The following is a 26,074-nucleotide window of genomic DNA, read 5'->3' on the forward strand; positions in this document are numbered from 1 at the left end:
AAAAAAAAAACGCAACGAGCCACCCCCGCGGAAGAGTTAACCCCCTGCGACGACCTAGAAAAATCGAAACGGCGGGGTTGCGAGAGCGCGTGGAGATTTTTCGAATAATCGGCCACGACCCAGACTCCGTTACTCTTTGTCCGCGTCGGTGCATTGTCGCATCTAAAAATTCGTGAAAGATAGGCGGCGCTGGGGTGGTGGACGCGGGGGCTCCGGCGTCGGATGGAGAGAGTGGCTGGCGGAAGACAAAAGTCGGCCGAGAGGGAAAAAGAGCCGGGGGAGGTTTCCACTTCGCGAGAAAGCTGTCGCTGACAATGGGGTACGTTCTTAGGAAAAGGCTCGTCACGTGGCCGGGAACAACGGACATCTGATGAGAACGGGGGTGCACGGGAAACGACGAAGAGAGAGAGAGAGAGAGAGAGAGAGAGAGAGAGAGAGAGAGAGAGAGAGAGAGGGTTGCGGAGGAGCGAGAGGAAAGAAGAGAGACGAGAAAAGTGTGAGAGAGTGAGAGGTTCTCTCGAACTCTTTGGCTGACTGACTGTCTCCAGCCGGCAAATCATCCATTCAGAGAAAAGTCGGTCAACGATGTCAACCCCCGCGACGATACAAATCCACCCCCGTGACAGAGTTGCGGATAAGCGCGATATCTGCGCCCGTTGTGCGCCGGAAATGAGGGGAGCGAAGGGGATGCGCGAAAATAACGGAGGAAATGACGACTCCTGCCTGCCGGTACTTTACTTCTGGCCTACTTCCATTGTCCCAAAGTCCTGTTTCTGCCGCGGACGGAAGCGGAACGACGTAATGGAATATTAATATCGGGAATGCTGAGAAAGTTCTCTGCCGGCAGTGAAAGGTGGTGGGTTTCAAGGTGGCGCGATAAGAACTGATCGACCGGCAGGTGCCGCCAAGAATCGACCGTCAACCTTCCACAAAACAGTTGTCGACCTTTTATCGTTCATCAATTTCACGCGGTTTTCATCGATACCGAAAAAATAACATCTCCTGCACCGATCATTCCTACTTTGAACATGAAGAAATAGCTTCGATTTTTCAACTGCAGATACGATGAACATGGCGGCCTCGAAACCTTAACCCTAGAACGACCGGTGACCTTCGAAAATTTATAATTTGTCTGCAACCGTGTGAATAAATACTAAAATATTGAGGTACACTTTGCGAAGGAACGGAAAACGATTTGATTTACAAATTTGCATCGATCTTTCGGTTTTTCTATATTTTGCAAATCATAAATATTTTAATTATTATGATTTTATTTTAGGTCGCCCGCCGAAAAATAAAAGAGGTTCTAGGGTTAACGTTAATCCTACCCCACAGTAACTGGTCTCCACTGCTTCATAAAAATGAGAAGATCGAATTCATCTAGATTTTTTAGAATTTCTATTATAAAATGCGCCCCAACAATAAAAGTATCTCTAAAGTTTGCATGATTTTAGAATAAGAAACCGGTCATTTAATTTGAAAAGGACCTTAACGAGTTCGCGGAAGTTCCATCTGCAAGCTTCGACGAGTCTCGATCGAGCGATTAAAGGAGGGAAACTAATAATGATGAGGATGTCAACAAGGAAACTATCAGTTCTCCTTGTCTCTCGGTGCCTCGACCCTTGACACCGATGGACGAACGGGGACAATCTGATTTCAATTTCAGCCGGCGAACGAAATTATCCTTTCTCTCTCATCAGGGAACAGATATTTTCCAGCGAGCTAGTATATAGGTTATCGGATTTTACGGAAATAACCGACAATCGTTAACGTCCTCGAGAATCGAAAGTGGATCGTAGAGGACGCTAAGAATACCTCCATTCACGAAGCGGCGCTCTATTCAAAGGCATCTTCCTTTTCGACATCCGAATTCATAATTCCAGCATCGGTGCTGTGAATCGAATTGGGACAAGGTATCGTGGAAACGGGGACGGCGGCAGCCGTATTTTCCGTCGCCGAGATTCTTCATCGGGAAATCGGTGCTGCGATTTTTACGAGGGTTCGAAAGGAGAGACGGCGTTGTTAGGTTTAAAACGCGTTAGAGTTCGTTCGTACCCGGTGTTTAGCGCTAGGCAACGCGCGTTTATGCCACCTGCCGCGTCATCGGCTGTTTTTATTTTATCTCGAGAGAACCTTTCACTTCGAGGCTACGTGGGAAAACTGCGATTAAAAATAAAAGAAGCGGCGCGCTTTTAACGATCACGCCGGCTACGCCTCCGCAACCCCTCCGCCGCCGTTACGCGAACCTTTAAATACGTGTTTTAAGGGTTGAATTCAATTATCAGGCCCGCTTCCCGAAGAAAAAACGCGATTCGCGCTTGTTCGAAATCGAATTCAGAAGAAAACGCCCGATTCCAATATCGAGTTATCTCGACAATGTTCGGCTCGCGTTTTAACACCCCGTTTACCGGAAGCCGATTAACCCGTTGACAATAGCATTTTTTTCGCAGGTACCGCGATTCGAAATTTTTCGATTGCAATAATTTCTTAGAAAAAAAAGGCCTAAATTTACTTGAATGCTTAAATATTGATGACAAGAGATTATTGCAATTTTAATGAACAAGATAACATCTATACTCAATAAGTTATTACTAGAAATTTTCACGACTCGTCAAAGTACGACAAGGGGTTAACAGGCTTCGCGATGTAAATAGAGCTCGATAATTTTGTTTTAAATAACAATTTCAGAAGAAATCATTACCTTATAGTTGTACAAATAATCTGCTGAATTATTGATGAAATTGCTGTCGCTTTTGAACGATATCTTAAAACAATACTCAACTGCTGATCTTTGTTATACAAAAAAAAAACTGCCAGTAGACAAAGCGTTAATATAAAAATTCTATCGAAATTCGAAACAATTTTGAAGATTACGAGTGAGATAACATACAAATCAAAAGTAGAAAATCAAATAATCAATATCAAAAATTCTCGAATTCTTCATCTCTCCGCCCATTTTCATCGCAAATGTATAAAATCTCTGATTGTTAGCTACGTTAACGACACGACGATGAACACGATGGACGAGAAATGCTCTTACGGGTCCAATGATTTCAAAAACTGAGAAATATCAAGTGTTACAATGTATCTTCGCCGTTCTGGCTGTACATATATGCTCCCTTTGCTGGCGCACATAACTCAGTTACCGGTGGCAAAGGCGACTAAAGAATGTGCGCCGAAAAGAGAAGATCAAACACCATAAAAACCAGCGGATAACGTGTGTGTCCACGAGGTAACGAGGCGATCGAGCCCCGACAAAGCTACCTGGAGACAGATTCTAATTTACTGGAGGCAGAACCGTGATTTTATCTCGAGGTTATCAAGCCTTTGAAGAGGCACCGGCGAAACGGGGCCGTCATACTTTTCACGAATCTGCTTACAATGTTCCCGACGAAGAGACCACGCGTTTGCTCTCGCGGAGGCCTCTTGCCGACTGTGCCTACAATTTTGTAATCGATTCGATTCATTTTCATAGAAACTTGGACGAGAAGAAAAGAGAAAGCGAGCTTCTAGATGTTAGCAAGATGTGTTCCACGCAGAAGTCGATGTCTGCGTATCTAGCTGCAGGCCTTCGAAAAGCAACATATCTCACGTTCTACGTCATCAAAATAAAAGGAAGTCGATAAAACAATAAAAGGATTCAAGCGAGGATTAACAAGCGTCTAACGAATTTATGCCGTGCAGATTCTTCAAATGCAAGAGGACGTGTCAATTAAAACGGTCTAACATCATTTTATATTTTCTTTCTACGATAAACAATCTTTTTGTTGACGCAGAAAACTTTACTGTAATAAATAAATAATTTTCGTAAAATAAAAATAAGGATTTGCACAAAGATCGGCAGTACAGTAATCAATCTCAAATTAATTCTTGCTTCCGAGTTCGCGTGAAGATGTACAATCCGTTAAGCTCGTTTCCAGATTCGGAGACCGTGAAATCGTCACGACGATCGAATACAAGCTAATGCATTTCTTTCGATCGTGAAAAGTTGCATGTGCAACACGCGCTCGTTGTACTGAAATGTAAAAAGAAAAAAATGTCTTTGCCGCAACTATTTTCGGGGAGCGCTAACCGGCTGACGATGCACAATCAACAGTTCAAGATCTTTGATGGCAAATGTTTCGATACGAATGTTGCTAAACAAAGTGCAGGAATATTTTGTATGCACCAGGTGCGTTTCGCGAGCTCGTCTGGTCCGCGCAGCCGGCGGCGGCGGACTTTTCGATCGGCCCGTAAATATTCATTTCCGCGGGGCCGGTAATCCAGCCCGAGCGACGAAAAACCCGCCGATGCAAAAATCGTCTCGGTGCAGTCTTTCAGCACGATGCACCGGCGCGGCGGCGGCGTGTCGCTGGGCGCACCTACACACGAAACGTTACACGCGTGAGAGCCACGAACGTTACAGCGGTAGTGTTACAACACCGAACACGGTGCGTATGTACAACGGGGTGCCTCTTATTTTCGACTTCTGAATCCTCCTTTTTTTGCTGCACCCTACAAAATGGTCTCAAGTAGTAAAAACAATCTGTGCGGAATTTGAAATTTAAACATTAGAATGATTCGCGTTGAATGCTTGTAAATTAAATATCTATTGAACATCTTCTAAATTATTCATTATACAAAAAAATATGTTACATAAAATTTGAATGTCTGATCGGACCTTTTATGTATTATTATTAGACTGCGGATTTTATGCATTCGCGAGAAAAATGAAACGGCGAAATATAAGACAGTGAAGAGATTGAAAGGAATTAAATACATTCGTGCATTAATTTTAACTCATTAATGTTATTTAAGAAAGGAGAAGAACAGCACATGTCTCCCATATGTTTGGCAATCGATGTAGACAATGTTTAATTTGCGTGAAAATCTGCGGTATAATTGATAACTCCTCATCGTACTTAAAAAAATGAACAAGCAGTCCGAAAAAATCAGAAATTTTCTATCTCGATTTTGAAGTTTTGATTATCTATTGTATATATTGTTATTGTATATATTGTTGTTCTATATTGTTTCGATTATCTTTCTGCAGATTATTTTTTTTTATTAATTGGACCGGTCCTAGAGGGTGTCACAAAAATAATTTTGTAACACGATTTTCATCAAGTGTAAATAAGAGCCACCCTAATGTGGGTACACCTAAATCGTACCTATACATATTTCCCTGTGCGACAAAGCAGCCGATGGCGGCGGCCACCCCTCGTCGGTTTCGTAGGCGAACCAGCCAAGACCGGTTCCATAAAGAAATTACTGGCAGCTTAATTTCAAAGGTGACTTCAATGCGCGTGTTATGTCAGCGCCGGTCGCGACACAAAGTGGTCTACGAGTTTAAACGGGTAATCGTCTATGGGAAGACTGGCCTTTCGCGCTCAAAGGAAACGCGAATTGCTGGCCCATCGATCCAATGGCCACCCCTCGTTTTGTCAATTGAAAAATAATACGAACGGTTCGTTTCTAGAACTGATTAAGTCTTGCACGCAACGGAGGGGCTGCTACGGGAATAAATCTATAAATCTTTGCAGCTAGACGCCGCAGTTGCTGCTGTATAGTTTAGGAGTAGTTAGCCACCCCTTGTTTTGCCAATTACTAACTAATACGAACAATTAGTTTTTGAAAGATTTGTACGTAATGAATCTATTATAGAATTAAATCTAGATATCATCACGATTAAACTGTACTACTTTATGATTATTCAGGGGCGGTCGGTTAGCCACCCTTAGGTTTCTCAATTGCATGCGAGCAATTCGTTTGTAAAAGTTATCGAGTCTTGCACATAACGTACTATGATATTATTCAGGGGTTAGTTGCAACAGGCTGAAAACTATCTAGATAACCAAACAGGCGATGAGCTGATCTAAAAAAAATTATATTTCCCAATCTCAAATCCTCGTAGACTCTCACCCAGATCAAGATCCCCAACCCTTTAAGACTGAAGCAGCAGCCCTCGAAAGATCGCCGTAGCGAGCGGCGCGTCTCGAACAAAAAGGCACCCTTGAGGCCTTCAAAAATTAGCGGCGGGGTGTCGCGAGCCTCGGTTTCGTAATCCGTGGAGCGGTAACCGAAAAGAACGAGCACATCGTTTCCCCGGCCGGAACCTCGCGCAGAGACCGGGCAAGCCCCGTAGGAATGTTGGGTTACGCGAAACGGGGGTTGAAACAGAGAGAAATAACGTGCGGGGGTGTGGCTCACCTAGGCCCATCTTGCGTTTCAGCTTCTTGAGCACCTTCATCTTGTTGCGTAGGGGTGCGAGTATGTTGCTGTCGGTGTTGTTGTTCTGTTGTTGCACCTCGCCGGCCGGGTTATTCTTTCCGTTGGGGAGGTGGTGATGATTGTGGTGGTGGTGCGCGAAGTGCGCCTCGTTGTGATGATGATGGTGATGGTGGTGGTGATGGTGGTGCTGCTGCTGTTGTTGCAGGCTCGCGCCGGCGGGGCTGACGACGCGAGTGCAGCAGTGACAGGGGTGGCTTTTGCTGCCCTTGACCGCGCACTCTCCGGACACCCCCATAAATGTAGCCGTGGTGCTCTCGAGGTGACGAGAGCAGCCGCAGAAATCCGGGGGTCGGGACGGTACGAGTTCGAGAGAAAGAGACCGATAGCGGGAGCTATGGCGAGAGAGCTAGGGGTACGAAGGCGGGGGTGGCAAATTAAATTCCGAACAAGACCTCGCGTCCTGTCTCCCGGTAACACCGGCTGTTTCACTGATGGCACATGGAGCACACTGTCGACGCCGCGGACGTTGGTTCCTAGGGGTGGGTTTCGTTGGGCAGAGAGAGCTTGACTTCTCCCTGCACACACTCGATTACTGACAGACTGATGATTGTTCTCGTTGTCGTGGGAGGTTGCTGAGGTGATCGCGTGACACGAAGAGACGAGAGACACGAGATACGCGAGCAGGAACACGCGCGTGTACGGAGCGTGTACGAAGCGCCTACGTGCCCCTCGACCGGCCAGGGACTGACTGACTGCTCCTCGGCCGAGCGGCAGAGTATCGCCGGAGCCGCGCGCGAGCCACCGACCAATCGGGGCGGCCGGATCCCCACCAGGCCCGTGCAGCGACAGCGGTGGCGCGTGGAGGGGCGACTGGCACCTGGTGGACAGCTGCCCCTTACCTGGCCACCGACACACCGGGCCACCCCGTGCGCCAACGCGGGGAGGCCGGAGTGGACCGTGCTGTGCTGCCTTCTCCCGAACCGGAGAGGCGCGCGGGGTTGGAAATTCGAACTGGTCGCCGACTGCACGAGCATTGATCCTGCTAGACGCGATTACTCTCTTTTTCTTTCTCTTTTTTACTCTTTTCGGCTGCCGCCCTCCCTCGCGCCAACACACCCCCACCCCCGGCGATCGCGACGCGTATGCACGCGTGTGTTGGTTCGACGAGGATGTTTCCACCACCGAACCAGGGAGGAAACGGTTTTCGAGCGGCGAGTTTCGGCTGAATCGGGATGGAGCTTGACCAGGGATTTTTCGATGCTACCGGAAGCCGGTGTGGATCACCAGACGGCACGTTGTTTTTTTCTGATCGAGAGTAAGGGTAGCGGAGCCGGTTACTGTGGAGTGACCAATTGTTGTTTCTTTGGTTTGTTCTCGGGAATAATTAACTTCGTGTTCATCGAATGAGATATAGTAAATGTTTTTTTTATTAATGCATAAACAATGCAAGAGAATAGAACAATTTAACGTGTCTTAGTCGATAAACGTAAAGTTAATTATGCCCGAAAATAAAGCAAAGGCACAGCACTTGATCACGCCACGGTAACCGGCTCCACTACCCTAACTGGTTGATCAGCGATCGCTCGGCAGCGGTGAGCCTCGATTTTACTACGGTTTGAGACTGACCCTTCCTTTAGATTTTGGTGTACAGGTCTTTGTCTCATTTTCGGTTAACTTTGTTGGTAATCAAATATGTAAGTGACTTTAGGGTTAAGAACCCTTTGCGTTATTCTTTGTTTTAATAGTATGTTTACGATGGTTATAGAAATAGTAGATTTTTATCATAGGATTACGTTTTCGAAGGAACATTTAGAAAGATAATTTATTTCTTTTTATTATTATAAGAAGATTAATCTGAGAAAACGGGATAACTTCAGGCATCTACTTTATCTACCGGCGATTTTCTAATAATCATTTTCAACTGAAAACAGTTGTAAATTTAAAAAAATTAGTCTAAAGCGATAATAATTTATCCATAATCCAATAAGTTGTTTATTGGTTCGACATAACATAAAATTATTGCAACAAAATTTTCGGAAATTAAAAGAAAATTATTGAGGTTCTCTTACAAATAGTTCGACCATTAAAAATCCTACGAACAGGCTCCTAATGAATAAAGTGTTAAGAGAAATGCAATTTTGCTTGACCGAGGTCCTTTCTTAATTTGTCAACTCCTACGTTAAGCTTGAATATATTAGATCCTTTGCATTAATTTATATCTCGAATTTATAATATTCATTTAAAAATATTAAATGCAAATATTAAAATTTACAATTTTACCGTAAGGGTTACATTTTTAAGCAACATTTACAAGAATGCGAGTCTAACATTGAGTAAGATGAGAAAAACAAGGTACTTCAACCCCTTGACGTACGAATTATGCAAAATTCGTGAAACTGATCCGGTGAAAGATACTATTTACTTTTTAATTTATCATTTGTACAAGCATGTGATATTCTAAATGGTTATCTCATATCAACGTTTACAGCGGTATTAGCAACACAAAACGTATTCCTATCGTCTTTGTATGTCAAAGGGGTCAAAAGAGAAGCAATTCGGTTCGACCATTACAGATCTCCAGTCATTTTAACTCAGTGCACATTAACCCTAAAATTCGCTAATGTTTTTGTAGTTATTCCGACATCTTTTATGATCATAACGAATTTACAACCCGAGCTTTCATTAATTTTATATCCTGTATCCGCTGTTCACCTGCCTCTCCTGTTACGCAATCTTCGTCGGAAACAAATCGGCTTCGATGAGAAGGGGTTAAGTAGAATTTAATTTTCATGCACGATGAATTATCGCGGTCGATTCTAATCTTGTTGGCAATCTCGACTGACAGATCTTTCTGTCCTACGATCGATTAACTATTATGCTACTTTAAAAATTAACAATTTTTATATTTCTAACATTTTATATTTTCCTTAAAGCATTGCTTATCAGTTCACTAATAAATATATTACAGTTTTTGGTAGATGGTCAGCGAAAATTCGCCGAGTGCAAAGGGTTAAATCCTAGCTGAACATTTTTATTATTATTATTATTATTATTGTTATGTATTTAGTGTTTTCAGGTATCTTGGGTAAATGTTAAATTTTGCGTACGAATTAACGCTAAATTTACGGAGCACAAAAGACAGCTGTTCTATATTAGTTTATAAAATCAACAATAACACATTTATTCTGATTTTTAACAAGTTTTATTGTAACATTTGCCGTAAGTAACATATAAATTAAATACATAACTGATAAATGTATCTCTAGTGTTAAATACCTATGCAGACAGTGGCGTCCCGAATTCTAATCGATGCAGGTTGTTTACAAATGACGGAGAAAATTTGTTTCGTGAATCGGAATACTTTTTCTGTGGAAATTAAAAGAGCATGGAATCGTTTCACAAATGAACGATACGAAAGCAACGAGCGGACGGCATAAACGCCGGAACAATCCACAGAAAATGAACGTTGTTTATTCGTCGAAGGAAAGATTAAGTTCGCGACTCCATTGTCCAACACGAAGCTGCGTTTCGACCATTCCAACGAGTGTTTTACCTTGCATTAAGAGTTGTTTGTTTCGCTTCGTTTAATCAAATTTAAGTTGGTAGGCGTGAATTCCGGTGTACCCGGTGAATTTCACGAACTCCAAATTCTACTTACGTTAGATATCTTCGCGTGCACTCTTCCCACCGTCTGCATTATTCATGATCACGGGCGTTGCCATTTGGACCGTTCTCAACGCAGAATCCTCTCCATATTTTACCCAGGTTGTTTCTACGACTCTATTTACATATTTCCGTATCGCCCGGGCCAATCATAAATTTTCGCAGTTTTACTGTGTCTTCACTGCCGTTGTAGCCGCACTCCGCGATATAAAGTTCCAGAACTACCGGCGATACGCCGATGCATGAGTAAGTATGACGCCAATGGAAACGAACATAATTCTTGACAACGTTCCTGATTTTTGTCCGTTACCATCTTCACATTTTCGTAATCTGCGTCGTTGCGTTTACAATTTATTTATTGTTACGAAGCAAACGGAGCGATATCTCTGGACTGCGGATTTTTATGCAAAATAAAAATTGTCCAAGCCATGAATTATATGAAACTTAAGTCCGATAAAAATGTCTTTCCTCTTTTTGTCATTTTAATAAGTTGCTCGCGTTAGAAAGATGTTCTTCAATTCTTCCAGTTATTTTTGTCAAAAGTGCATAAAATCTGCAATCTAGACATTAAATATATATATGTATATATGTATATATATATATATATATATATATATATATATATATATATATATATATATATATATACATATTGAAGAACATCTTTCTAACGCGAGCAACTTATTAAAATGACAAAAAGAGGAAAGACGTTTTTATCGGACTTAAGTTTCATATAATTCATGGCTTGGACAATTTTTATTTTGCATAAAAATCCGCAGTCTATATGTATATATGTATATATATATATATATTTATTAACTGTTAATAGTTCAATAACTCTACCGTGTATAAACAAAGCTCGACAATCTTCACTAAAATAAAAACATCAGAAGAAGTTGTTACATAATATGAATTCAAATAGTTTGTTGAATTGTGAATGAAATATTTGTTGCTCACGAATATTATTTAACGAAACTCCGAACTGTTGATCACCGATCTTAAAAGAACTATTTTATAGGAAACTGCCGGCCGATAAAGTGTTAATAATAAAATATTGCATTATGCAAATAATGAATTTAATATTTCGATGCACCCTGTGCAGGAAAGAAGATTGCACTATATTGCTCCTAATTACAAACGGCGATAATATGCATTATCACCGCATCGTTATTGGCCCAATGAAATTCAGATCGCGGTAGCCGAAACAATTCTGTGAACACGAAATTGCAGTTGCAACTAACAATGCAAAGAGCCTCCGAGCTGTACACCGTGACGGCCGAGGCTTGTTTTGGTTTGCCACTTCGAGTTACAGGATCGAAGTACAACGGTAGAAATATCGTGTTTCCATGGGACTCGAGATGCGTTTCTCGTCCCATGACAGAGCGATGGCGATGACGTCAACAGACGGAGTTAATTGCGCGAAGAATTTTGGCAGGATTTCGCGGGGCTTTTGTCTCGGTCGGTTCATTGCCAGGAACGAATCGAGGGTAATTGTGGGATCCCATCCCCTAATATAAAAATAATTACTATCCTTGACAAATTAAAAAAAATCATTTGTCATTTTTATTCTGTAATTATATTTGATATTGTAATTGTGCCCTAAATAAATGGGACAATCTAATTTCTAAGCAGTATGCAGAATCACCTTAATTTTTCTTGCAAAAAATAAATGTCGAATGCAAGTTGTTTGGTATGAAGACAGGAATATGTACACGGTAACAATTAATTTTTGGCTGTTCTTCTCTTTACATGCATGTAATAATATAATTTTTAGATCGTTTAATTTTTAGGCTTTTCTTTGCAGTTTAAATGCTGAAGATACTCTATTCATTAAAATTCTGTATAAATATTGTTTTCGCATCAGTGGTCTCATTTATGGAATAATATCCTTTTGGATTTCAATTTTGTTTTTTTGGTGACATAGGTTCAGACTATACTTTTAAATTGGTCAAATATATTTTCTATATTGAACAAATAATTTCCACAGGATTTAAAGAACGCTATACCCATAAGAAATAAAATATTGCATTAATTGTAGAGGGTTGTTGAAAGTAGAAAGATCGAGCTAATAGAAGAGGTCTTGAAAAAGATCTTAGGCTAGATAGGTGAATTCTTACCTGCGCTCAATGAACGCGTGTGACAACCGAAAACGATTTCCTCGAATTCCATACAGGTACCCCTATAACACGCTCACTTTCCGTAACAGTTAAATAAATTCAAATTATCCAAGGTTTGTGCATAACAAGCTTGTTCCCAAATGCCGTGAATGCGGGCTCTGAAACGTTTAATGAAAAACATTCACGCGGCGTTCAAATCTGTGTCATTCTTCACCGTTTTATCAAAGAATCGAAGCATTTAATTCTACAACACGTGAGGGATCATAGAATCTGGACTTTTGAATACGGTTGATTAAGGAAAATTTAAACCAATTTAAAGTCAATTATTTAGGTGCCCCCCAATTGCTTTGACTACGATGGAAATCCTCTCTCTGGAATCTGTCTGAGATAAAAATCGAAACACCCCTGTTTTCACTGATTTAAGTTTTATTTTTTTATTTAATTTTTCTTTTTTCTTTTAATCATTTCATATAAAGTTGGTTTGTCTAGCTATTGATTGTCATCGATGTCGAACTTCGATAGTCGAAAGATTCTTAATAATTTCTCCAATGACGATATCAATTTTAACCATAATTGTAAATATAATAGTCATTTTCTTACGATTATTATTCACAAGAAAATTATTAAGTTTTCCTAGTCTCCGATTGTTATTAAAATTGAACTTCGATAGTCGAGAGATCCTTAACAAATTCTTCAATGACAATATCAATTTGATCCACACAATTTTAAATATAATACGGCAGTTTTCTTACGATCATTATTCATAAGAAAATTATCAAATTTCTTTTAGATGTAACAAAGTTATTAATAGACCTCAACTTTACAGCTAAAATGTTAAAAATATTCGAGGGATATGCACAGATCGATTAGTCCCGCAGCAACAAGTTAAGGTCAGACATTCAAATAGGGGATGGTTCATCGGGTCACCAGACATCTAAGAACATCTAAGACGACGCTTTTCGACCCTTATTATCGACCCTTCGAATTACATGACCCTTGGCCTTCGATCGAAACTACCATTCTTGCTCCGTTTAATTCCAGGTCGGTGGTGCCTTGGAGGGTTCTTCTGGAATCTTAAACCCCGTCCTTACCCTTTAAACCCTCGGCGACTAACAGGTTACGCAAGGTGGAAAATATTTACGCAGAGAAGTGCACCCATTTGAATCAATTAAAATTGAAAAGACTCTCCTCGGAGAAATATTGTTCTCGCTACCACAAAATGGAACGAAGGAAAACGTAAAAAACTCCTGTCTTTTTTTAGCTTTCTTATCTGAGCCGATAAAATTTTCAGCGTGCACGTGAAACATGAAAAACCTGACCTTTTAATTTTTATTTCACAAGAAACAGAAAAATGATGTACGATATATTCGAAGACTATGCCAGGAATATAAAACTGCTTCTGAAATGTGCACATAAATGAAACTGAATGTCCATAAAGATCTCCGTAAGAATGACTGTTGCAAAAAACGAGCCGGTGTATGATATTCGGTCGGTTTTCTCGAACAAGGTTGAACGGCGAATTCTGCGGCAGCAATATTTTCTTTTGCATTCGAAGAGCATAAAGCTGGATCTGACAGGAGGAATGGGGGCCAGAGTCACGTCCTCGGAGGATAGGAAATATGCTCATGACGGCGTAGCTGCGGCTTCCTTTCGCACTTCCGTTTTATCCGGGCCGAAGTTCCTCTTGCGTAACGATTCTACATGGACTGAAAGGAACCGTTTGCTACGTCGAAGTTACTTTCGATCGCCGGCGATCGGTTTCCGCAGATATTGTTCTCCTCGCCAATGACGAAACGAAAACAGGTCGCGAACGGGATCAATGGTTGAACTTCGATCCTCGTTCTGAACAATCTTATTTATTCGTTTATTTTATTTATTTAGTATCGAATGCCTCTTTAATTGGTCCACAAAAGTTCAACATAATAATAATTATAATAGTAATAATAATAATAAGAATAATAAGAATCATTGACAATTCTTCTTTGATGAATCTTAATCATGCAAAATTGACATAATTCGAAACCGGGAAATCGATCGATCTCCAGATCTAAATTAATGAGGTGTTACGAATTTTGTAATTTACGATTATTGAGATTGTAAACATACATTTTTACAGAACCAATTCGGTGGATTTGTTTTTTTTTTAGACATATATTATGTTGAACATCGCTAAAAATCAGCAAAAATTTGTTCTCCGGTAAAATAATGTAGTCGCTTCGACGTTTAAAAAATGTCGAGCACGCATCGATTATTCCAAATATATTATTCCCCTCTGCAAAGTGTTCTCGACTTCTCATCCTCTTCAAAAAAGAAAAAAAAAGAAATCAACAAAGTACTCGACTGTAAAATTGATTATTTAAAAACTACGATTTAACTGCGATTTTGTCGTGCAGAAAATGAAACGTGTTTTCCGTGCGCACGTCGTTGCGCGAAACAGTCGAACGAGCGAACAATCGTTTGCGTGAAAGTTTATTTTAATGACACGCAAATCCCGATTTAAACGATTCGAAGCTCTCGGACGCTTGTTTGATGGAAAATGTTAAGCGCCGAGCGAGAAAATTCTGTAAATTATATAATCGCACCGTAAATATCCCGCGAGAAAGAAGCACATACATTTTCAAGGACCGAATGGTGCTCGAAACTTCTGAAGGATAGGTGTCCGCCTGATGTGCCTGTGTTGCTCTGTACGTGTGCATGCAGTCTGCAAGCAGACGTACAGTTACGCACGCGCGTTAATGATCACGCATGCACCGGGTCGCGTGCACGTTCACGTGCAGCAGAGAACAATGCACCGTTTTCGATGCGCATACGCTGGAAATATAATGGCCGGCTACGGTAAAACCGGCGCGGCGGTTCCACGGAAAATTGGCATCCGCGATTTTATGCAATTATTGCGTAATTCCTTCTTATAAGCACCGCCGGCATATACTAAGTGCGTACTGTATTCTAATCAAGACCGTGATTAACGAAGAATGAAATTAGCCGGCTGCGCGGTTGCTAACGAGTCCGAGGACTTATTGAGAATGCCCGAGAAATCGCGGACTCGCTGTCTTATTAATTTACCGATGCGTGGAACATTAACCTATTGTGCTGGAAATTTATTTGCTCGTACCTGCGACGATCCTGCGTTAAACAATTCCAAGCGAAATGTTACGTGTTACGATGATTGATTCATTTATGAATATGCACTCCGTCGATCATTATGCAGAATGAAACTTTTTTAGCTCGATCGTAGCCAATAGGAGTTACATGAAAATTCATTTCCATTCTTCACATTTTTAATCAGTCGGAAACAATCGAGCATTTGAAAACAACCGTTGAATAATTTCCCTGCATTTATTTGGCTGTATTCGACCTTGCGCAGTTTTGTTTTATAATAAACGCATAAATGCATGGAATACACTAAATCTCTCGTTGTCTATGAAGTGCAAGAACGTTATCGTTTATTTTATTTCTCCTTCAGTTCACTGATTTCTATTTGGATTTTATTATATTCCCCAGATGTCGGCGAATTCTGTTTCGCTAGCGGTGTCAAAAAATGTCGAGGGAAACGTTTCACAATCTGAACGAAAAGAAGCGAAGAAAGAACTCGCGGACCTTTCGCGGGACGAGAGTTATATATAGGAAAGAAAAACAGACGAATGTTTCTCGAGGTGTTAATTTGGTGTTACAATGATTAATTCATTTATGAATATGCACTCCGTCGATCATTATGCAGAATGAAACTTTTTTAGCTCGATCGTAGCCAATAGGAGTTACATGAAAATTCATTTCCATTCTTCACATTTTTAATCAGTCGGAAACAATCGAGCATTTGAAAACAACCATTGAATAATTTCCCTGCATTTATTTGGCTGTATTCGACCTTGCGCAGTTTTGTTTTATAATAAATGCATAAATGCATGGAATACACTAAATCTCTCGTTGTGTATGAAGAGCAAAAACGTTATCGTTTATTTTATTTCTCCTTCAGTTCACTGATTTCTATTTGGATTTTGTTATATTCCCCAGATGTCGGCGAATTCTGTTTCGCTAGCGGTGTCAAAAAATGTCGAGGGAAACGTTTCACAATCTGAACGAAAAGAAGCGAAGAAAGAAATCGCGGACCTTTCGCGGGGCGAGAGTTGTATATAGGATAGAAAAACAGACGAATGTTTCTCGAGGTGTTAATTTCGTTCGAGATTTACGTTCCATTTATGCTGAAGGCGACGCAAGCTGTTTGCAACATCTGGCTTCGCTTCTGTTCTAATGAAGCGAAAGAGGAAACGCTTGGCTAAAATGGCAAACCAGCTCCCCATTTCTCATGAGAAAATCTGTCAAACGCAAGCGTCCACGGGAAAGCGAACACACCTTGCGAAAGGATCGTTCGTTTTTTACTTTGATAGGAAACCCAGCTACTTGAATTATGCTTCCCATTGTTTCGCCGCCTCGCGGTACACAGGTAGGCGTGGATGTGTACAGGATGTTTCCAAAGATGAATAACATCCTGCACAGAGGATACGGACGAAAACGAATTTGATCGATTACTAGACCGCGAATTTTATGCACTCGCGGTGTTCCCGATTCTGAAGCTTACTAGAAAATTTCCCTTTCGTTCCGAACCTACTTTGCTTGCCGTTTTCCTCGCCGTATCGAGTCGATCGAGTTCGACATTTCCAAGAAGTTCGAAAGTCTTAATCACCGTGTTAACGTGTACGACAGCGGATATTTATGGAAAATAAAAAGCAATATCGGTTTTAAGAAACAAAAGACGAATAGAAATGTCGCTATTTCTTTAATGATCTTAACAAGTAAGGAATCATAGAATAATATTCATAAGTACATTTTCGATCTTCTCACAATTTTAAATTTGACTTACTCATTTTTGTAATAAGTGCATAAAATCCGCAGTCTAATGATATATGATGTTGTTAGAAATAATTCAATTTTACGTCTAAATCGAATTAAGCGTCCAGTTTCTACGATGATGAATTTTTGTAGAAAAATGGAATCTATCCGATTCGTTTATATTAAACAAATTAAATTAAATCAAATTAAATCAAATTAAATCAAATTAAATCAAATTGAATCGAATTATAACGAATCAAAACGAATTAAAACGGATTAAATCGAATTAAATCGAATTAAATCGAACCAAATCGAATTAAATCGAACCAAATCGAATAAAATCGAATCAAATCGAATCAAATCGAATTAAATCGAATTAAATCAAATTAAATCGAATTAAATCGAATTAAATCGAATTAAATTATATTAAACCGAATTAAATTGAATCAAATTGAATTAAATCGAATTAAATTGAATTAAATCGAAGCAAATCGAATCAAATCGAATCAAATCGAATCAAATCGAATCAAATCGAATTAAATCGAATTAAATCAAATTAAATTATATTAAACCGAATTAAATTGAATCAAATTGAATTAAATCGAATTAAATTGAATTAAATCGAAGCAAATCGAATCAAATCGAATTAAATCAAATTAAATTATATTAAACCAAATTAAATTGAATTAAATAGTAATAATAATTTGCAAAATCAAGTACAACTACTTCATTTGAAGCTATTTAGCATTTTTGACGCTATTTAGCGTCTCTATCAAAGTTATAGCGTCTCTAAAAATAATCTGATTAATGATTAACGATTACGACTAATATAAAATCATGTTAAATGATTAATCGTTGCGATTAATCGATCAATAATTGCGATCACCATGATTACTTTTCGTGGCCAATTGCAAAAGTAATTACGAAACAATCGATTACTGTTCAACTACGATCCTCCACTGATAAAAAGTCTCCGACTTTTATTTGAAATTAACGAGACGTAAGACTGGAAAACCATTCGACGTTTTATTTCGCAGCAGAAGTGGCGCGACGCTTGCAAGAATGGCTCGCACGGGGTAAGTGACAAGGGTGTTTTCCGTGCTGTTTATTCCAGGAATGGCCGCCGCCCGCGTTCGAAGGGAAAGCCACGGAAAAGGGGCGTTTAAACGCGGAACTGCCGCTCGTTGCCCGTAATTTCGGAGATTCCGGCAATTCCAGAAGACACGGTATGGCGAAACTCGTAAATCCGGGGGCTGGCTCGACCTCGAGGAAACGGAGACACGCCTCGCTTGTTTACTCGCGCGCGCACTCGCTCGCTCGAGGCGTCGCGCCGCTCCGCTCGGCTCCGCTCCGCGGGGAGCGTGTACTTGCAAAGCGTTTTATCGCGCCGGCAATTAAACCGGGGACCAACGCCGCGAAAGATAATGGTCATTTCTGCCGGCTCGCCGCGCCACGAATTGTTATCGAGGAACCTGGCCCCGAATAGCGCGCGTTAAACACCAGATTACGTAATATCGTAATAAGTTGCCGGCGAAATTAGTGGGATAACGATGTCTTCTTCACCGCTCGTTTACCTGAGCTTATTTAGACACCTGAAAAGCATCGTACGACACGATCTATTTCATTGAAATGCACCGTTTAACCCTCGCACGACGTTTATGACGATTCCTCAGCTTTACTCGACAATTTCTCGGACCATAATTTTGACGATACTTCACGTAGATTTATTGGTCCTTCTGACCTAGTGTAACAGCCATTTATTTAATTGAATTGACGAAAATTTGATCAACGAGCTGATCATTTTAATACATTGGGTCAAGGTGACCCGGTTACCGCAGGGCGAGGGTCAAGTCAATAGAAGAAAAAATTGCAACAGAAAACATTTATAGGACAAATTTTGCGAGATCGATGCGAGTTGAGTGCTGAAAATCAACTTCACAAGTTTCCACAAAATTTAAGTAATTCGATTAATGAAACTGAAGCTGCATAAAAAGTTAAAATTTGTTGTATCCTATAGATCGTAGTTAAACATGTTAGAGTAAAAATGAATTTTGAGAACTAGTAAAAAATTAGTGTCATCAATATGTTATCGATGCATGTGTACATTAACGCATCATATGTTAACAAATGTGTTGCAAAATAAAAATTGTCTGCATCAGTCGTAGGAAGTAGACAATTGGAAACTTCCTTCTACCTTTGGTAGCCTAATTAAGTGGAGAATACTGTTCTATTATATTTCTTCTATTCATTTTCGTCATAAATGCATAAAATCCACTGTTCACTGTTTATTACGGATTTTATGCATTTAGGAGAAAAACGTGTAAGTGGAACACAAAACAGTGGAGAGATCGAAAGACTTTTAGAATACTCTTATATATTATTATTAACCTATTGGACCTATTAAGAAAGAAAACAAACTTTCGTTTTGCTTTAATTCGTTGCGTCTGTGATGGACAATTTCTAGTCTGCATAAAAATCTGCAGTCTACCGATTACCTATCGGACTAAGTACAGTAATTTCTCCCGGAAATACTAAATTTCGAGTTGCTGTAAATTTTTCTGTGCTAATTCTATGCCTATGTCTTTTATTGCTACGTGGGTGCTAAGGGTCGACGGAATCGGTCAAGCGTGAGATGCGGCACGCGACACGAATTTCCTGAAGACAACACAAAATGGTCTGTTTGGGGGTGAGCCACAGGTAGAAAAAACTATGGAGTTGCAAGGTATAGTAAATTCTCTCTAATTGATGCTCAGATTGTGCAAAAAAATGGACAATTTGGGAAGAGGAGATACGATTATTCGAGCCTTGCGGCTCGTTTCTTTAATTACCGATTGTCAACAACTATAAAAACGAGCCGCAAGGTTAGAATAATCGTATCTCCTCTTCCCAAATTGTCCACTTTTGTGTACAATCTGAGCGTCAACTGGGGAGAATTTATTATACTAAGTACGTGACCTCCAAATTGCCTTCGAATCTTGTTATGTGACCTCCGAATTGCCTTCGTATCGTGGCATGTGACCTCCGAATTGCCTTCAAATCGTATCATGTGGCCTCCGAATTGCCTTCGAATCTTGTTATGTAACCTCCGAATTGCCTTCGTATCGTGACATGTAGCCTCTGAATTGCCTTCGAATCGGGTCAAGTGGCCTTCGAATTGCCTTCGAATCTTGTTATGTAACCTCCGAATTGCCTTCGTATCGTGGCATGTAGCCTCTGAATTGCCTCCGAATCGGGTCAAGTGGCCTTCGAATCTTGTTATGTAACCTCCGAATTGCCTTCGTATCGTGGCATGTAGCCTCTGAATTGCCTCCGAATCGGGTCAAGTGGCCTTCGAATTGCCTTCGAATCTTATTATGTAACCTCCGAATTGCCTTCGAATCGTGGCATGTGGCCTCCGAATTGCCTTCTTATCGTGGCATGTGGCCTCCAAATTGCTTTCGAATCGTTGCATGTGGCCTCCGAATTGCCTTCAAATCGTTTCACGTGGTCTCTTAATTGCCTTCGAATCGTGTCACGTGGTCTCTGAAATGCCTTCGAATCGTGTCACGTGGCCTTCCAATTGTCTTCGAATCATGTCACGTAGCCTCCGAATTGCCTTCGTATCGTGGCATGTAGCCTCTGAATTGCCTCCGAATCGGGTCAAGTGGCCTTCGAATTGCCTTCGAATCTTGTTATGTAACCACCGAATTGCCTTCGAATCGTGGCATGTGGCCTCCGAATTGCCTTCTTATCGTGGCATGTGGCCTCCAAATTGCTTTCGAATCGTTGCATGTGGCCTCCGAATTGCCTTCAAATCGTTTCACGTGACCTCCGAATTGCCTTCGTATCGTGGCATGTGACCTCCGAATTGCCTCCGAATCGGGTCAAGTGGCCTTCGAATCTTGTTATGTAACCTCCGAATTGCCTTCGTATCGTGGCATGTAGCCTCTGAATTGCCTCCGAATCGGGTCAAGTGGCCTTCGAATTGCCTTCGAATCTTGTTATGTAACCTCCGAATTGCCTTCGAATCGTGGCATGTGGCCTCCGAATTGCCTTCTTATCGTGGCATGTGGCCTCCAAATTGCTTTCGAATCGTTGCATGTGGCCTCCGAATTGCCTTCAAATCATTTCACGTGACCTCCGAATTGCCTTCGTATCGTGTCGCATTGCCTCCGAATTGCCTTTGAATCGTGGCAAACAAATAAAATTAAAAAAATTAAGTCATCGTTTTTATTCTAGCATTTATTTCTTAGCTATTAATGTACACCGTCATGCTGGCCGCTGACCTTTCTTGCCGACTGCCTCGAGTTTCTATGAAAACGAGTCGCGAGGCTCGAAGAATCGCGTCTTAGTATTCTCAGATTTGCCGGTTTCAATTCCGATCTCCGGACATTTCTGAAAGAATTTATCGTATCACGGACAAATCCGATTATCTATCAGACTAAATATTAGAGGCAAATCCGATTATCTTTCGGTCTAGATATTATCGGCCCAAGGCTAAATATTGCGCCGGGTATTACCAGGTGTGCAGCGAAGATCATCTCCGTGTTCGAACGGGCCCCTATCGCCTCTCCACGGACAATCCTATCTCAATCTGCTAAGAAAATAGACAACGAGGGACGCGGGCCTCGAACGGCCGATCCATGTGCTTTCAATTTGCATCTTATCGGAACCCGTGCGGAACTATTAGCATCGAACGAGGCCCGAAGGTTCACCGCAGTCGCGAAACCCCGCGCTAATTACATACAAGCGGAACGGCGCGGCGCCCCGTTTCATTGGCGAAAGACACTTCCAGAGCGATTACGCTCGCCGTATAAATTGTGCGCGATTCGAGCCGCACACGGATAGCACAATGATTGCTATACGATGCCGTTTTGATAATCATAAAGCGCGATACCTAACCGTGGAAGCGTAACGATCCAATCTAGGGATCGTCAGATGATCGTAGAAACACGTGCACTTTCTTCAATCGCGAGTTTCTCAGAGATACTGCACGATTGCCGGACGAAGATGAAATGCCGGATATTCTAATATTCTCATCGTTTCTCCACACACCTATTGTGTACAGATACGCTGCTCTTTGAAAATCTTTCGATGCTCGGAGACGGATTTTCGAAAGAGCATATTCGCGTTTCATTATATTGCAATTTTTACTTACGTTCCGCATGCTTTTCTTTTCACATTGTCTCGTCAATTTTATTTCCCTTTTATTTTCCTTTTTCTTCAGACACTCGATAAGCAAAAAATAACGCGATAAATTTCAGGCATAAATCATTATTTGTTTCACTGTGATCATAAAGATTGTCTTGACAGAACGTATTGCAAAATCGTTGATTCTCCAATGACTATTTAACCCAGTACTGGTGCGATGCTCGACAGAAAGAAAATGACTAGTACGCTTGGGTCACAATAGACCCAAAGTAAAAAGTGTAGAAAAATGTGATCGTTTAAATCTAGATAGTCTCCACTATGTTCCATTATTTCCTGACATGTAAAATGATTGAATAATATTGATTTAATAAATTAAAATTTTAGAATAGAATTTCTTCTTATATATTGAATTAATCTTGCAATCAATGCGGACAATTTATATTTGTCTTAAAAGTCTGCAGTCTGTCAATGAGCCTAGTTAAGATAATGTTTACCAATTTTACCATATTGCTAAATATTACTATTTTAAGAAAACCCAGGGGTTGAAAATGCAGTTTTCAGATGCATCCACATTAGGCACCACGTGCAACCATGGTCGTTTCCCGATGGATCGAACGCCGTAAAAGGGACAATGTCACGCGACACGCGAGTCGCAAGTGGCGTTACTCGAAAATTCGCCGATAAATGTAAATTACATCGCGCCAAGGTGTGCTGGATCCAGCATCTGTCTCTCCCTCGTCGCGGAGAAGTGCAGATGCGTTTCCTATGGGGTAAGCAGGCCGGCGGGGATGCGTGCATACAGCATAATGTGGAATAGCGGAAGCAAGGCGGATGGCAGGAAGTCGGAGAGACTGGCGCGTGCGCACCCCCCATGAAAATATAGAAGACGCAGGCATTTTAGATGTGTATTGTCGGCTCGGATTACTATGGGGTCGCAAAAGGGATGGACTATGAATCCATGGTTGTCAACCTTTTCGTTTCGTTTCGTTTCGTTTCTGTGATCGAACGATCCTTAATGGGTTCCCGTTGAACATTATTTCGACACCCTCCTAATAAGTAGATATTATTTTATTTCATTTTATTTTGCATAAAAATCCGCTGCTTCTTATTTACTTTGCCGAAAATATTGCTGGAATTAACGTGTGACACAAAACAGACGATAGTTTGTCTACAAAGATAAGAATAAATAGCAGAGTAATAATAAGAGAATAACGCACTTCGTGCAAATTAAAATCGCTTCCCTTAAAAAAACGTATCCACTCGTTTCTTATTTATTTTGCTGAAAATGTGGCTGGAATCAACGATGTTGCCGGCAATAAATTGTGCAAAAACAAACGAACAAAATAGCAGAGTAATAATATAAAAATTAAAGATGTCTCTCCTAAACAACAAAATACGCCGATGTTGTTTTTGTCTTGTTAAAAAAATATTATCAAAATAAATGCATACTGCACATGATATCCTAAATGGTATAATAACGTAAACACGAACAGTGAGGCAATAAAAACGAAATGCATGCAGTTGGTAAAAATGAAAAAAAAAAGGTGACATAAACAATAAAAGTGCCTAAAACAATGATCAGACATAAGCCCTAAGAATTTCCTACCATTTTGCATAACGATATCCAGCAAGTTGTGGACGTCTTTTGATCGTGACACGAAGTACGATAAAAGCAGAACGACTCGAGTAGTCGAGCCGTTGGAAGTACGAAGGCGGTAATGAGAGTTCTCGCGGCCCCTCGGAGATCCCGAAATGAGAACCGCAGTTTTATAGGACATCCCTTGCAATCCATTCCAAGTCCGCCGCCCCTTCTTCGGCTGGGGAGAGACCAGCGTACATCTGACAGAGCCATTGACCGAAAATACAATCTTTTACTCCGGTTCTTATTTCGGGAAGACAGACGGGCTGCCAGACGAGGGCCCCGAATGCGCCCTTTCTACTGGACAGGCAATTAGGAGGCCCTTGAGGAAACAGTACGGTCGTGTTTGTCCATTCAGGGAATGAGACGAGGGGGAGGGCGAATGCAAATCACGGAATCCGCGAGGCCCAATGAAAACGATATTCTAATTTCCGGGAATCAACAAATTTCCGCGATCGTCCCTTCCCTTGGAATATTATTATTTTAATAATATCAATATTATGGTTTATAATAGCAATAATAATGGTAATAATAATTATTATTATTATGATAATAATAATGGTAATAATTATTATTATTATGATAATAATAATGGTAATAATTATTATTATTATGATAATAATAATGGTAATAATTATTATTATTATGATAATAATAATGGTAATAATTATTATTATGATAATAATAATGGCAATTATTAATTTGATGATAATAATAATGGCAATTATTAATTTGATGATAATAATAATGGTAATTATTATTATTATTATTATTATTATTATTATGATAATGGTAATTATTATTATTATGATAATAATAATGGTAATTATTATTATTATTATTATTATGATAATAATAATGGTAATTATTATTATTATTATTATTATTATTATGATAATAATAATGGTAATAATAATAATAATTATTATGACAATAATAATGGTAATAATAATAATAATAACAATAATAGTAATAATAATAATAATAATAATAATGCTAATAATAATTAACATAAATTGTAACTGATCTGTTATTATACATATATGCTATGTTAGCCTCGACACAAACATGACTCATAAACAATGAAAACAACAGAAACGATCGCAGGATTGCACAACCCTTAAAATTAGAGCATTTGGAGAATTTCAAAATTCTATTATATTCTTTTGAACTCTTATAATTATTAACAAAAAAAAAGTAAACGTCTATACGCATCTTCTGTAATCTGCAATTAACGTAGACAATTTTGGATTTGTATAAAACCGTGCAGTTTAGTTATCACATTATTATCGACTTTACGATTACCAAGAAAAGGAATACATTATTATTTATACTTATATACCTTGCAATTGACTCACAGAACATTTTCTTATTTTTATAGAATCTATTTTAAAGATCCTCAGTTCGATGTGACAGAACTGAGTTTAATAAAAAGATCGTATATTTGCGAATGATTGTGACAAATTCCGAATAAATTATCATCTTAAGTGTTGCACATGGTTTATCAAAGATCTCTATAATGATTCGTAGAAACTGAGAAAATTCAACATAAAACGACTTGTTAAATATTGCATTTTGTGGTTCTCGACAGATTTGCATGATATTTAACCAACTGAGCAAATCTGGAAACTGAGCAAACGTCCTATTATCTTCTCGAGTCTAGAGTCTAGAAATTCTAGTGTATTTCAGGGAGTAATTAATTGTTCTAGATCGTTGTTAACACTAGATTTACAGATCCCTAAAACCAGCTATTTCGTAAAAATAATAAGCATTAATTTATTTAGAGTTTTATTTCTTTTTATCATAGTATACTGTTACGGACGTGTTACCCAGATGCACATTCTTGCATATGAAAATATTAATTTCACTATTTCGTAACTTTGTAAGTGCTATTTAAATTTTATTTCTTATTCCTTTTAACTTAGAAATTTTGTTTAATATCTATTATTTTTTTGCATTTGTCCTATAATGCTAAATAAAACAATATCCATTATGATATGTACTTTTACTTTAATATTTGTTAAAGTATCAATTTTTCTTAAATCTTAACGATATGCAAAGTTTCTTAGCTTTCGTCTCTGAGTGCATATCGAATAAATCGGATCCGTCGAATAAATTCTGCCTAAACGTATTTTTACAATTGCGATGATCGTAAATTAAACAATTTGGACCGCGTAATTTCGACGCGTTCCGTAATCCTGATGCTGATCGGCTCGACGAGGGTTCGCGGTGCAGAAGCGAGAGCCAAATTCTGCGAACACCAACGTATAACGAGCTGAGACGACTGAATAACGAACAATGTCCTGAGAAACGGGCCCCGGTGTGACGGCCTCGACCAAGGAAGCGGAGATACGGTCCGCAACTCGAAAGCGGAATCGACTTCGGCGTCGAAGCGGCAATGCGGCTTCACGAGCCGCTCCGAAGGATTTTGGCGTTCACGCAGGATGCGGAGTTGTTTACCGTGAACGAGAACAAGTTTCGGCCCCGG

At 39.9% G+C, this 26,074-nt stretch overlaps 1 protein-coding gene across 3 annotated transcripts in view; it reads right to left on the reverse strand.

Moving 5' to 3' along the window:
• neur (E3 ubiquitin-protein ligase neur) overlaps positions 1 to 26,074 on the reverse strand; it is a 143,447-nt gene that overhangs the window by 54,696 nt on the left and 62,677 nt on the right. The window contains exon 1 of one of the 3 annotated variants that reach the window (XM_033469041.2): positions 6,190 to 6,949. The exons of the other annotated variants lie outside the window; for them this stretch is intronic. Coding sequence (XP_033324932.1) covers positions 6,190 to 6,505 — 316 coding nt within the window. The 5' untranslated portion in view covers positions 6,506 to 6,949. Of the gene's footprint in view, positions 1 to 6,189; positions 6,950 to 26,074 lie in introns of those variants that run through there. 3 annotated transcript variants of the gene reach the window in all.

The sequence above is a fragment of the Megalopta genalis genome, chromosome 15 (assembly GCF_051020955.1).
Source record: "Megalopta genalis isolate 19385.01 chromosome 15, iyMegGena1_principal, whole genome shotgun sequence".
In the NCBI taxonomy this organism is placed as follows: domain Eukaryota; kingdom Metazoa; phylum Arthropoda; class Insecta; order Hymenoptera; family Halictidae; genus Megalopta; species Megalopta genalis.